The sequence below is a fragment of the Lycorma delicatula genome, chromosome 5, assembly GCF_047948215.1.
Source record: "Lycorma delicatula isolate Av1 chromosome 5, ASM4794821v1, whole genome shotgun sequence".
Taxonomy (NCBI): Eukaryota; Metazoa; Arthropoda; class Insecta; order Hemiptera; family Fulgoridae; genus Lycorma; species Lycorma delicatula.
The window spans coordinates 113,502,005-113,517,945 of NC_134459.1; the positions used below are offsets into that span (position 1 = coordinate 113,502,005).

General features: G+C 31.3%; 1 protein-coding gene across 2 annotated transcripts in view; it reads left to right on the top strand.

The window, feature by feature from the left end:
* Positions 1-15,941, top strand: part of LOC142325305 (uncharacterized) — a 75,691-nt gene that overhangs the window by 22,117 nt on the left and 37,633 nt on the right. For both annotated transcript variants that reach the window (XM_075366881.1, XM_075366882.1), the window contains exons 4-6: positions 2,672-3,158; positions 5,203-5,318; positions 7,341-7,667. In XM_075366881.1, coding sequence (XP_075222996.1) covers positions 2,672-3,158; positions 5,203-5,318; positions 7,341-7,667 — 930 coding nt within the window. The remainder of the gene's footprint in view (positions 1-2,671; positions 3,159-5,202; positions 5,319-7,340; positions 7,668-15,941) is intronic.

Consider the following 15,941-nt stretch of genomic DNA (forward strand, 5'->3'; position numbering starts at 1 on the left):
AAGGGGATGGCAGATCAGTTCGAATCAGACTTCATCTCCTTTTTTAACTTTTCTTTTTAATTTAAATATATTGGTTTATTAATAATTATTAACTTCTGATTGTAAAAAGTTTTTACAAGAAATAATTCAATAATAACAATAACAAAAATATCAGAAGTTAATGAAATAAAATTTTATGTACTTTCTATTTTAAAAAAATGTGTACATCTAATTTAATAGGCATACAAGGAAGTCATGTGATGTCCACATCAAATTTTTTTTCTTGTGTCTAAGCTAGTTTGGTTATCATTACTTAGTGTTGTATTGTTATAAAATAATGATATATGGCCTGATATTTTTCTGTTACTTGTTGAAAAATTCAACAACATTTAAATTACAAACTAATAAATATTTATGTTCATATTGCAAAGAACCTTTATTCATGTTCAGTAGCAGTCTGTCATTTTTAAGATTTTTTTTTTACATTTCTTGCAAATGGTGTGTTTTTTAGCCCTATCCATGTTTTAAATAAAACTTTAAAAATAAACCTGCTTGAAAAATAATTCTTTTTTAATCCTTTTAATTTAACATCTTGAGTCCTACATTAAATTGAAATTTAACAAGTTAGTTGGTAATTTTAGTTTTTACGCAAACTTTGGAAAGTTTAAAAAAAATGAAAAATTGTTAATTATGTATTTTGTACTTTACCATATAAATCATAGACAGGTTGTAAACTTATCACAAACATTTTTTGTGACCAGTTTATGGCTAACTCAGCAGAATTTATCTAACAGTTCTATTGTTTAACTAATAATTCTTTATTAATCCCATTACCCTTTATTTTGTGGTTGTTTTTTATTAACATTTTAGTAGTGTTTTAAAAATGTTTAGCTTATAAATCATTTTACTCAAAACCATGAGTAAACTATTTTTATTGATGACCCAGTTGTAAGAGAAAATTTGAATTAAAAGTAACAATTGAGAAAAAAATTTATTTAATTCATTTCATTTCCTATTGTATATTATGACAGTAGGGTTGTTTTTAATATTGAACAATTGCTATTGGTAAAAGTGCTTGTTTGTGATATTGTTTGACATGAATGTTGATTGTGTTTGAAGCATATTCATATTTTTTCTGAAAAAAAGAAGGTTTAAAATAAAGTTTTCCAAATTCTGTTAAATACTGAATAGCAGTCAAAAAAATTAGAAAAATCCAAGAAAAATTCCATCTGGTTTAACTATATAAAATATTTTTTAGTGTTTTGACAAACTATTTCTTTGCTGTTATATTAGAAATTTTTTTTTTTTTTTTGTCTTAAGTCATTTGACTGGTTTGATGCAGCTCTCCAAGATTCCCTATCTAGTGCTAGTCGTTTCATTTCAGTATACCCTCTACATCCTACATCCCTAACAATTTGTTTTACATATTCCAAACGTGGCCTGCCTACACAATTTTTTCCTTCTACCTGTCCTTCCAATATTAAAGCGACTATTCCAGGATGCCTTAGTATGTAGCCTATACGTCTGTCTCTTCTTTTAACTATATTTTTCCAAATGCTTCTTCCTTCATCTATTTGCCGCAATACCTCTTCATTTGTCACTTTATCCAACCATCTGATTTTTAACATTCTCCTATAGCACCACATTTCAAAAGCTTCTAATCTTTTCTTCTCAGATACTCTGATCGTCCAAGTTTCACTTCCATATAAAGCGACACTCCAAACATATACTTTCAAAAATCTTTTCCTGACATTTAAATTAATTTTTGATGTAAACAAATTATATTTCTTACTGAAGGCTTGTTTCGCTTGTGCTATTCGGCATTTTATATCGCTCCTGCTTCGTCCATCTTTAGTAATTCTACTTCCCAAATAACCAAATTCTTCTACCTCCATAATCTTTTCTCCTCCTATTTTCACATTCAGTGGTCCATCTTTGTTATTTCTACTACATTTCATTACTTTTATTTTCTTCTTGTTTATTTTCATGCGATAGTTCTTGCGTAGGACTTCATCTATGCCGTTCATTGTTTCTTCTAAATCCTTTTTATTTTCGGCTGGAATTACTATATCATCAGCAAATCGTAGCATCTTTATCTTTTCACCTTGTACTGTTACTCCGAATCTAAATTGTTCTTTAACATCATTAACTGCTAGTTCCATGTAAAGATTAAAAAGTAACGGAGATAGAGAACATCCTTGTCGGACTCCCTTTCTTATTACGGCTTCTTTCTTATGTTCTTCAATTATTACTGTTGCTGTTTGGTTCCTGTACATGTTAGCAATTGTTCTTCTATCTCTGTATTTGAACCCTAATTTTTTTAAAATGCTGAACATTTTATTCCAGTCTACGTTATCGAATGCCATTTCTAGGTCTATAAACGCCAAGTATGTTGGTTTATTTTTCTTTAATCTTCCCTCTACTATTAATCTGAGGCCTAAAATTGCTTCCCTCGTCCCTATACTTTTCCTGAAACCAGATTGGTCTTCTCCTAACACTTCTTCCACTCTCCTCTCAATTCTTCTGTATAGAATTCTAGTTAAGATTTTTGATGCATGACTAGTTAAACTAATTGTTCTGTATTCTTCATATTTATCTGCCCCTGTTTTCTTTGGTATCATGACTATAACACTTTTTATGAAGTCTGATGGAAAATTTATAAATAAATTTATAAATACATTTTTATTTTCAGACTGCTGAAATTACAGAAGATCTCTATAAAAATAAACAGTCAATTGTAAATTATGGGTACCATAGTCATACTGATATAGAAATAAAGGATGAAGAATACTGTATAGATGTTAAAAGATGTTCACCTCCAAATTCACTTGTTTCTCATCATAATAAAAATGGTACATATAGAGAAAGTGATGTAAATTTCCAAAAGGAGTTAAATAGTGATAAAAGAAGACTTTTTAATTGTGATCCAAAAGTTGATAAAAGAAAAAAAGATAACCCGGCTAAAAATTATGATACTGGTAGTATTCAAATGGGTCAGAAACCTAGTAGAGATTTGTCTCATAGTGATTATCGTGTATCAGAAAGTAACAATTGTAATTATTTAATTGATAAAAATTATATTCATAATGAAATTAATCACAATGATGAAGTCAGATGTAAAAATAGTGCTTTTATACAACCAGTTACTCAATATTCATCTTTAAATGTTAAAAACACAGGTAACATAAAATTTTAATGCTATTTTGTCAAATATAAACTGTTAAATCCTTTCAGGGACACACTTGAGTATAGTGTTTTCTGTTCCTTTGCACGTATGCAGCATCCCATCTTCACTTTTAACAATTTTCCAGTATAAGATCAATCCTTCCATTCATTCTTTGGCTTCTTTTATAGGTAGACTTGAACTGCAATTTTTGGAGGACATTCTTAAATAGATTTCAAAGAAATAATGTTATTTGTCTTTGTGGAAAAGAGATTTTTATGAAAAGATGATAATTGGCTTACCTTATGTTTTGATTCTACAAGATTTATGTAATTTGTAAACTGTACAGCATTTCCTTACACATATTATTTTCTCTACTATTAGGAAAATTATTATTGTTTGAAAATTGATGCCTTTAAGCATATCTATCATGTTCAGTTCTGATATGAACATAACTTAAACGCTTCTGTTGAACTTAAACTACTGTTTTCTACATTACTGTTTCACCATATGGTTGTTTAAGCTGTATTGATCCCTTTGACAGTGATTTTTTTTTAAGCAAAGTGCAAAATTTGTCTAAATGCCGTTAAATTGTTGACATTTCTCACTGCAACATTACAAAAAAACAGCTTTAGTATTGTATGCAACACATGTGATGCGACTATATTGCAAACAGTATTACCAACATATAAACTAAAAATTTCCTTATTTCAATTGCTATTTTAAACTACGAGACAAATCTGTGAGCTTTTTCAACCTACTTTGCATTATGCCTATTAAATGCCGTCAAAATGTCTAAATGCCGTTAAATTGCTGACATTTCTCACTGCAACATTACAAAAAAACAGCTTTAGTATTGTATGCAACACATGTGATGCGACTATATTGCAAACAGTATTACCAACATATAAACTAAAAATTTCCTTATTTCAATTGCTATTTTAAACTACGAGACAAATCTGTGAGCTTTTTCAACCTACTTTGCATTATACATTTATAGCCCAGTGGGGCAAGATGGGCTATTAAACAATTGTGTAATGAAATTTGTACTTATTTTAATCTGCGTATTTATGCGGGTAGTGGAAGCATAAAACTGTGACATTCAGCATACTTATGTAAATGCTGTATGAATTTATATAAGTATAATTATATATGTATAATATACACATATGAATTATGCATGAATATTTATAAAATATGAATATTTTGTATGAGAAAATATTTGGCTTTTAAAAACCTCATAAAAGTAGGTCACATGAAAATAGGGAAAGATTGTATGATCTCACAGGCCAAATCATATCACACTTGGATGTGATGTCGTAAAACCAAAACTACAAGATATTCTTACTGGGGAGGGAATGGATGTTAAGGAAGTGAGGAGAGTTTTATATGTTTCAAGGTTCGTAACAGTTTGACTAAAAAATCTACTACCTAAAAAATTCTTTGAACATCTTCAGCCATGATTAGGATATTTTTATTTTATAGCAAAAGTTTTCAGAAATAAGAATTCACAAATTTATGCCAAATCCATCACCATTACCATATGCTGAATCTTTTTCTTTTTTCTTTTGTAAAAGTGTAGTGCTAGATGAATTACATGTGATACATTTATAATTTACTCCAGTGGGTGTTATTATTTTTTACTCCATTGAGGAGACGTTAAGTTGACTGACTTGAATCATGTCAATAAAGTATATTTTAATTATTTTTCAATTACAGTGGGTTGCTTAGTTTACAAATTTACAACTTTTTTTCTTATTTTTTAGTAAAAAAAATAGATAAATGAAAATAAAAATAAAGTACTCTTATTAGTATGATTGTGTCAAAAGCTTTATTACTTTTTTCTATATGATTGTTGACAGATCAAAAGAATTATTACTTTTTAGGTCACATTTGACCTTTTCCAGAGTTGAACCACTGTACAACATAGAGGTATGAAAAGTGAGATTAAAATTCAGAAATTCAAAAATGTAATTAAAAATATTTTATTGTCAATTCTATAGTGATAATACTAACTATTTTAAAATATGTGAATATTAATGCGTTTATTTTTGTTTTAGAGATAGTTGAACAATATGAACAACTTGCTAAGGAAAATTTGTTTAACAATGTATGTGATTATTATCTTAAATATGGAACATGTAGAAATAAGATGAATTGTTTAGCAAACCATTTTGTAAGTAGTATTCATTTTATATTATTTTTAAAACTGATGTAATACTTACTTTTGATTAATGTTTTTTAGTCTGAATCTGATGTATATTTAATTTTTATTGTGTAGTATTGAATGGAGAAGGATTAGGATTCTCTTTGATAGTACTTTGATCCCAGATCAGCCTTTTTTGCAATTACCAGGTAGGAAACAATGTCACCATAGGCAGTGTCCTCCATCTCACCAAATCACAAATTATTTTTGTATCAATTTTTCTCTTCTGAATTGTAATTTTACCTTCTCCTACTTTCAGAGATGGAATTTTTGTATGAAAATAGGGTTTAATTTTAATTTTTTCATTAAAAAATTACCAACCTGTGAAATTTCTGATATTTTGGTCGATCATTTAAAAATAAATTTCCTTGAAAGCTCTATCACAAAGGACAAAACATGCTATAAAAAATTAATATAAATTATATGAGTGTACACTAATGCTCTTAAAAAACTACCAAAAAATTACAAAATAAAAGAAAAAGTAATAATTATAATACACAACTGTTATTAGCCATAAAGAAACAAAATATGCTAAAAAAAAAAGGTTTTACCAACAATTGTATCTTATGAAGGAATATAATGATTATAAGATTTTTAAATATAACTGAAATAGGAATGACATATGCAATCAGTTTGACAGATGTTTATAAGATCGGCTTAGAATGTAAATATAATTTTTTTTAAATAGATAATTTAAGAGCATTAGATAATAATGCTGCTGTTTTTCTGTACTTTATAAATTATGATTATGATTGTTGATTTGGAAGTGTTCTGCATAATGAAACAATAAAACTGCATTAGAAGATTCCTTGTGTAATGGAAACTTTATTATTTGTGATTCCTGATGATGTGATTCAAATCTATCACTTTCAGTGACAGATCAAATCTTTATTTATAAAATTCAGTAAATCTTTATCTGTTCAATGGATTGTAGAAAATACTTTTAGCAGAAGGTTTATAGGTTTACAATACTTTAGATTAGACTTTATTATAGATTTATAGACTTAAAGTTTATCAGATTCTGTTTGATTGAATTTATCAGAAGAAACTATGTTGCTCTAATCTTTTGTTGTTTTTATATTATGCTACTGCGCCACTGAATATAAAACCAGTTACTTGTCTGCATTTGGTTGTGTCAGTCTTCAACAGTCACTATGAACACTTAAAAACTATAATCATGAAATTCTTCAGAATGTTTGTTGAAAATTCTAAAAATGATTATATATGGAAATTACTAGCAGTTGTAAATTATTAAGTCAGAACACTTACAGAGAAATATTAAACATAATCATTAATGTAAACAAAATATTGAAAGTAGATGTGTTGAGACAAATCTGAATTAAATGCAATGATATCTACGAAAATACATGAAGCAATGATGTCCTGCAGAAGGTGGGCAGTAATAGGGCACAAACATTTTCAGATCATTTTATGCAGAAAGATTAGTTAATAACACTCGGTTGAATTACAGCCGAGTAGAAGAGTTTTGAGTCTTTTTTTTAAACTTATGTTATGTTAAACTTTTAAACTTAATAGATGTGGAAAGAAAAGGAAAAAGTGAATGCAACTTTAAAAAATTCTATAATGTGTATGTACTATATTTGTTGATAATAATAAGAAATAATGAAACAGCATATTACGATGAACTGTAACAACAATTACTAAAATTTATTAATATTTTAAATTAAAATGTGACTCACTTTACTATGGCTCAGCATTATTGTATATTATTGTTTCAGCTTTACTGTGAGTATGTGTTGAAATATATTAATATTAAATTACATCATTTCAAGTAGCCAACAATGTAATCTGTCCAAAAATTCTTACATCATATATTTATTTCCCAGAGCTTATACAGTGCATCTGGTAATTCTTTGTGGCAAAATTTTTTTTACATAATAAAAAATTATCAGAATGAATTTAGTAAACATTTATCTGTGTAATAATTATGTTACAGTTTTTTTTAAAACGCCTCTCTTTTTATTATTTTAGATATCTAATGATGTTTATTTGAAGGCTTTGAAACACCAAAATCAAGAAGTAGTTAGTAAAATTTTTATTAAATTACTTGATCACATAGCTACCCCTCCAAGACAGTTGTTTGAAGTTATTTTAAATTATTATGTTGAAAAAAAAGATTTAAGTTCAATAATGAAGTTGGTCAGAGTAGTTACTTATCAGGACCGGAATCAACAAAAACTCAATTATTATTGGAGTTCAGTAATCAGAAAATTAAGAGAAATATTTCAGTTTACAAATGCTGATGCAGTGTCGTACATTTTAAAACATGTCTACCTTGATCCTAACTTTGATCATGTGGTAAGTTTTGTTTTGTTATTTTTTTTAATAATGCTGATTTAATTGCAACAACTATTGAATATCTGAAACAGGTTGTTTATAATAGCAGTTACAGAGCTGGTTTAAGGTTAGTCTCTGAATATGTGGGTTCAGTGATTCTGTCAGCTAGCTTATGTTCTGATTTTTGTTTGAAATATTTTTCAATCAATTATGATTGAAATCATGTTTTTCTGGTGATCCCAGTGATACTGAACTTCAGGCAAAATCTTAAAATTTGTTGCTTCTTAATTTGCAAAACTGCACCTGAGTTTATACAAAAAAAAGCTTTGTGGTTTGAAAATTTTTAAATTAATTTTGTTGTTTAGATGAGTGTAAAGATATATAAACTATATAATGTACTATTATATATTGTAATATTTTATATTCATTCATATTGGTCAATTATCATGATTTAGTAATTTATTTAAACTTGATTTTTTTTTAAATCTGTTCAAAACTATGATGTATATCATCTTTATTTTTATTAAAATAAAGATGATTATTTTATGTTAGATTAGATTTTAGAAGTAGGAGGCCTAGCTTTATCTGATAACACATCTCAACTTATAGTTTAGCTCTTCATGCAACTCTTTGAATAATTCGATTGGCAAAATATCAGTTGGTGATACTGAAGTATTTTCCTTGGTGCCTATCAAGGAAGAAGTAATAAAGAATGAGGAAATGGAGAAGAGGATAACCAACAGCTAGATTGCCAACAATCAGGACAGGTTCAGGTTAATGTGTTCATGATATATATATATCTTAGGAAGAACAGATTGGTGATTTTTAATATTATTATTACTTTGTACAAAGTTTTTAATGGTGTAGTTACTAAACTCGAAAAAATTATACTACGTACATGGTAGAAAGTGAACACAAAAATGTTCTGTCTAAAAGACCTCAGAGGTTCTAAACCAGGAACTTGTCCTAATTTAAAATACATTCCTAATTTTTTGATTAGGACTTCATGACATGACCCACTGAAATTCCAGTCTCTTCTGCTATCTTGTGAAATGTTAAACATCAATTTGGGTTCACCAAATCATTCACTCAAGCAATATGGGACATGTCTTTGGATATCATTGGTTTTCCTCGATGAAGTTCATCTTAAAAGTAAGTAGATTAGATACTTGATCATTTTTAAAATCCCTGATTTTAAAAATGATTTTTAAAATCGTTCATAGTAATTGCAGGAAGCTCAGAGAGTGCTTCCTGTAAAGTTCTTGAATCATTTTGTGTGCTTCATTAATTTTTTGCCACTTAACATCAAATTTCACTGAAACTGTTGGTGTAAGTTACTCATTGTAAAAATTGCCAAAAGCACCAAACAGCAATTACTTTAAATGAACATTATACAACAACTTACCTGTGTTGTCATAGACTTGCATGGGTGACTGGGGATTGTTTTTTAGTTCTTATGCTACCAGTGGTATCAACTGCCTTAAAATATTAAGTGGTATCTTAAAATATTTGTATGAGGGTAAATCAATTATTATCCGCAATTTAGTTATATTTTTGTTTATGTTGGTAGTACTGTCGTGTTGGGTAGATGACACATGCTTGGTTTAATTGTTGTTATGTCTGTGCAGGTTTGCTGCTGCTAGGTTAGTTCCATTATCGCTGCCCTGCCGTTAACCATGGCTGCTCCAGTTTTTGTTTGCACCAATGAAGAGCCATGTTCAGTGGTACGTTTTTTGTGGTTGGAAGGTGTATTAGGGGCCGAAATGCATCGAAGACTTTCGGTACAGTGTTGCCACAATGAAGTGTCTACGAATGGATTGAAAAATTCAGAAACAGTTGCACAAGTGCTCTGTATGACGAAGGAGTCGGGACAACCGTTAACCACCACAAATGAGGAAAACATTGAGCGTGCACGGGACATGGTTTTCTTAGACAGACAAGTAACTATTGATGAAGTGGCACATCATCTGTAAATTAGTCATGGTTTTGCCTGCGAAATCATCCACAACAGACTTGGGTTTCATAAAGTCTGTACAAGATGGGTCCCAAAACAACTCACACAGTTGCATAAACAAACGCACTTGGACATCTGCCAAAACCATTTGGATCGCTATGGTAACGAACGGGACATCTTCTTAGACAGAATCATCACTGGTGACGAAACATGGATCCATCATTACGAGCCGGAGAGTAAATGGCAGAGTATGGAATGGAAACATCCAAATTCAGTTAACAATTTTTAGAAGCTATAAGAGAGGTTTAAAGTGTCCACCAATAGAAATTACACAAGTCTTCAGTCTTTTTCTGAGATTGTTTTAACTATTCACAAATTTCAGGAGTATTCCTAATTTTTTGAATTCCATTTTGGATCTTGAATGAAGATCCTCAATGTTGAGTATTGGAGTTGAATGAACAATATGTTTCAAATAGCCCCACAGGTAGAAGTCAAGAGGGTTTAAATCAAGTGATCAGACAGGCCAGGGCACTGCCCCCCCCCCCCCCGCGACCTATCCATTTTTTATGGATAGTTTCATGCAGGAAATCTGATACCAACTGACTGTAATGTGCTGGAGCTCCATCATGGTGGGTGAAACTACGTATTTCCTCTTAATTGTAGAAGTAGGTCTTAGAAAAAAATGTGGAAGATTTTTGGTCAAATGAGCAAGATAATTTTCTCTATTTAAATGATTTGGTAAAATGACAAGATCCAAATGATAGTCATTAAAAATACCTGCCCATATGTTCAGGGAAAATCTTTGTTGATGGCTACTTTGGAAGGGACCGTGAGGATTCTCTTCATTCCAGACACGCTGGTTGTGATAGTTTTGAACAACATTCCTGTTGTAAGAAGTTTCATTTTTACATTGTTAACATGATCAGCAATAATAATCGCTGTGTAAAATTATTCAAAAGTGAAAAGTTATAGATTGTTTTATTTTTATTTGATATTAAATCTTATTGTGAGCAAATTATTACTTAATTGGACACTAATTTACAGCACTAGAATTAACAGTAAATAAAAACAATATTTAATCAAATTGAATGTAAAGTGGAGGACATTAAAACAAACACAAAATTTGTAACATAAATTTTCTGCGATAACTCAGCTATTTGTTAAGTGATTTTAAAAAATAAAATGTGATTTTGCTCAAAATAAAAGGCTTAATATTTTAGCAAATAACATACATTTTGATAAAACTTATATTTATGGAGATATAACCGATTGAAAAATAAACAGGGCTGCCATTTTGTAATTTGCGAAGGTATTTGCCCTGATTTTTTACTAATTTTACAACTTTTTTATGAAGACGCTTACCAAATATTAGTGTGATTCCTCTATCGAACTTGACGAATACATTTTTATATAGAAATAACAAAATGGCGGACATTGGGAGAACGAAGGAAAAATTGTCATTTTTCCTAAGAATATTTTTTGTTTAGTTTTACAAGTAGAATCCAAAAAAGTATAGCTAGCCCACCGTTTTAGAAACACCTTGTATATTTGCTAATGGTAGCCATCATTAGAAGTTTTCAAATTTTGGCTGTGAATTAGTGTTTTCCCTTTATGCTGTCTTTTGCCACCCTTCTAGCAATCCTTTAACAGCATTATCAAATGCTTTCTTAATCTTTTTCAAGAGTTTTTCAATTCATCGTAGAATGAATATGAAACCTTTCTTCTAGTTTTCCATGTTACTAATCCACTATACGCTTAGTTTTTCTGATTTCCTTAAACTTTTCTGTTTTACAATGCACTGAACTTTGTCTTGCAAATCATACTCCCTAAGAATTTCTTTTTGTTACCTAAATTTTCCTGTTACTGGAAGATAGTGACCCATCTTTTTGCTCTCTTAAGTCAAGGTTGATCCAAATTTGTGTTATAAAGTACCTCTCTCTCTGGTAGTGAGATAATACCACCTTTCTTAGGTAGAAACTTCCTACTCCATGTACTACAGGAAAAACTATTCATCACTCACTCATACTTAAACTTAACCTTTGTTTATCTTTCCCTACTCTCCATTTCCTCTTTGTTAAAGCCTTGTTCCTTATTCTTCTTAAAACTTACACTGGTACCTCATAACTCGATTCCACCAGGCAACATTCTACCTTAACCTTTTTGAACAGGTGAAATTATGATTTTGTTATATTACCTTGTCTTCTTGCTACCTTTTCTTGCCCCAATTTGTGGATGTCATTCATTACAATTACAAAAAAAAAAATAATAGTAATAATATTTTCATACTTTTTTACTTTCATTCCTCCTTTGTTTATAAATTTGTAAACATCATTTTAAATCTCAAAAAATTTTCACATTTACTACAAATTGGCTTTATTGTCCTAACTAGTCTCAGCTTTACATTTTTTTTTACCTGTAAAAAATAGGTAATATTTAAAAAAAAATTTTTTTTTACCTCTTCACTCACCTATTCTCTCTAAAGAGGGAGGAGCTTTGTTACACTAGCCCTGTTGGAATACTCACAGTCATTACATGTTACTGTTTATATTGCCAATTTTTTTCTTTTAGTTGCTTCCTAGTCTTGTTTTATCTCTTTTAAAATCATTTTTTTCCTCCTCCAGTCATTGCTGAAAGAAAAATAATTGTTTCATTCATGTCATTTTCACATATACTATCACTTTTAACAAATTTGAGCAATACTCTTTCCCAGTCTGTGATGTTCATTTTGTTAAAAAATTCTTTCTTTTCCAGTGTTTTCCTACCTACCTTATACCTTTTTTCATCTCGGTATAAACCTCATCCCGTTCAGCTTACTTCCCATTCCTCATTTTATTATATCCCTCTCCACCTTAATCATTGTTATATTTTTTTCTGTTTATTGTACTCGTGAACCCACTTCATTCATATTTTTCTGTTTTATCAGTTCTCTTCATTTCTCATTTAATTGTCGCATCAAATATCATTTGATGGACATATCATTTTTATCAAAATGTTGATAAAATTCATTAATCATCTTCTTCATACAATTATATTGTTTGGTAGTACTGTCCTTCCTTTTACTGCTTAGTATGCTGTAAAATTTATATTTTTTTCAAACATTTTTATATCATCCTAACTTTTACATAAACTTTGACTATCACTTGTACTTTTTTTCTCACATCATCCTTTAGTACTTAAGTTGCCCAACTTTTATGTCTTCCATCTCTGTCCTTCACAACTAAATTTCTTCAAGTAATTATTCCATCAGGGATTTCTTTTATCTCTTACCCTTAAATAGACTTCAGCTCATCTTGTAATATCCTATTTTATACTGTCCGTAATTCCTCTACTTCTTCAATATTAGCTATTGATGCTGATTTTTTCATTAATATCTGAGATTTTTTCTTTCATGATTAATTAATATTTTATAAAAATCCCTATTTAAGTTTGAGAAGCCTCTATTTCATTAACTTATATTGTTATTATGACTATTTATAGTGTGATAACAGCGCAATATATTTATAAATTATAATTTAATTAAAAAATATGGTAAAATCCAATGTCTGGTTGCTGATAAGACAGAAAGGGCTCTTGATTCCCTAGAGAGGCTGATGTGCAACACACAGAGACCTCGGGCTGGGAAGAGGAGGCTCATCCTCTCAGTGGCAACATCAACACTGCTCTACGAGGTGCTGGTGTGGGTTGAGGCGCTGGAGAGGGTGAGGAATAAGATGGCGCTATCCTCACTACAACAAAGGGCGGCAATGAAGGTGGCCTTCGTGTATCGCACGATGCGTGGAGTTCATAGCCGTGGTCCCTCCTATCTGTCTGTGGGCAAACCAGCTTAGGCAGAGATTTGACAGAATGATGTGACCTGAAGTGTAGAGGCCGATGCTGCAGGAGTGGCGGGATTGATGAAGTGTCTCCACAAAAGGATTGTGGACAAGGAGACTGATTCCCAGGATAGAGTCGTGTCTTCAGAGGAAACTTGGGGAGTTGGGCTACTATCCTACCCAGTTCCTCTCTGACCACAGTGACTTCAGAGCCTATCTGCACAGATTTAGATAAAGGCTTCTCCAGAGTGTGCATATTTTGATCAAACACATGTTCTTTTGGTGTACCCAATGGGATCATGTCACAAGTCATCTGGGTCTGGCATGGCTTACTCCAGAAAACGTGGTGGAGTACATGCTTCAGAGCAGGAGAGATTTTAACACTGTGGAGAGGATGGTGGGACAGATCCTGGGAACTAAGAAAGAGAAGGGCAGGCTCAGGGAGGCGGCATTACGAGCCTAAGGATTGGACTCATCGAACAACCATGCCCAAAGAATGGAGAGTAACCATGCGATGCTCGATTCTGAGTAATATTTATTTGTTCTTTTTTGTACTGAGATTCTTCTGATAATTTCATCATTTCTGTGTTCTTTGTATTGGATAATATTATTGTATATTTCTTCTGATTGGACTTGTTAATATTTGTAATGGGGGCTATAGGTCGCTAAATGTCCACAATGGGAATTGATGAATGGCAAATGGCAGGCATCGTCGCCTAGTAGAGGCTTGTTATAACATATGTACATAGTTTTTAGGGTAAGGAGTAATTTTTTTTGTGTTACTGTCTTTCTTTTGCTGTAAATGCATATATCTAATACTCAGGGTGAGGGTCAGTTGGGACATCCTAATGGAATTGTTATTACTGTGTCTATTGAGTTCATTGATAATGCTGTGTGTGTTCTTACTTTGTGTTTCCTTGGTTAAGGAGCAATTTGTTATATGTTGATTTTTTCTTCGTTGTAAATGTCCATGTTTGGTTTTTCCGAACAAGGATCATTGAGACTATCCTGATAAATGTGTGATTTCTGTACTTGATGATAAAATTGTGCATTCTTTTCTTTTTTGCTTTGTATTACTTTGATTGAATGTGGGGCTATGGTTTCTCATTGACACTGTGACTGAGGCTACCGAGTGACTAAAGACTGGTTGTCATCCCCGGGTGCGATGTGGCATTTAGGTTAGTGTGAGTACTTGATACTGGATGTTGTTTTGGTCTCTGTGAAGGATTGGATTTGCAGCCTGGTGGTGCCTTGTAAGGGTGGCGATGGCCCTGTGGTGCAATGCAGGTGGAATAATGGCACTCCCTGATGGCATAGAGAACCCTCAAGGTATGAGTGGGTCGCGATGCGAAGGATGTGCAAAATGCACATCTGGAGCTGGCATAGGGAGGGGAAGAATAGCTCCTCAGCGGAAGGGCATAACGGCTACCCAGAAGAGGGAGTCTGTGTGTTTTAATGAAGCTGAGGAGACCCCGATGGGAAAGCATCAGAAAGGGGTTAGGTAGGGTGGGCAGAGACTGCTGCCATGACACTTCGAGGTGATTGTGTTTTACTTAATGGTGAGGACCGATTGCCTGGGGGGGGGGGGGGATTTATAAAAAGAAAAAGATGTTTGCGAACAATAATTAAGTGCTTCATATCATTTGGCTTCTACTACCATTTTTTACCTGCTCCTGTTTTTACTTGCTTGTGTGGTAAAATTTTCTAATCATATTATTTCTTATCACTTCTATTTACCAGAAAATTCTTTTCTATTACTATCTTTAGAATCAGACTGTAGTGCATACACTTGTATTGGTTCCCTATTCCTTGTTTTTAGTTTAAGAATCTTCGATTTAATTTTTCAGTTGTTTACAATGCCCATCTTTTCTTCATCTTTCATATAATTTTAATTGTTAATCCCAATTCAGTTTTGCTACTTTAACCACCAATAAAATTCATATACATCCCATTGCTTTTTACCCTTTGCATTTCACTAAATTTCTTATTTTGCATTTCACTAAATTGAAAGGTACATGTCCAATTCTTAGTACCTCATTCCTCTTTCCCAAGTAATGTTAATAAAAGTATTGTGACTGGAGAAAGCAATTTGGTTGGCAAATTTTGAATAAGTGCTCTTCAATTTCACACTTTCATGCCATCTTTTTTACACTGATATTTTCGTTTACTTTTACCATAGTTTGTTTAGTCTTGCCCAAATACTTTCTTAGTATCCCCTTCCTATAAATTGGCCACATCACATTGTTTCTGGTTATGCCTGAACTTTTGTTTCACTAGCATCCACATAGATTTAGTTATTATTAAATCATATATACTAACACAGTTCACTTAATTTATAAAGATTACCTAATATTAAATCTTAACTTTAATGATCTAACTGTGAACTATGTGTAGAATTTCAACTATTGTTAGTATTGCTTGTGTGCTAGTATGAGAATACAAAAATTGTATTACAAGTAATATCGATACATGCATCCTAACTGCATAGGTAACCCTCACATGTCTGTATGCAGCCAGTCTAAATCATGT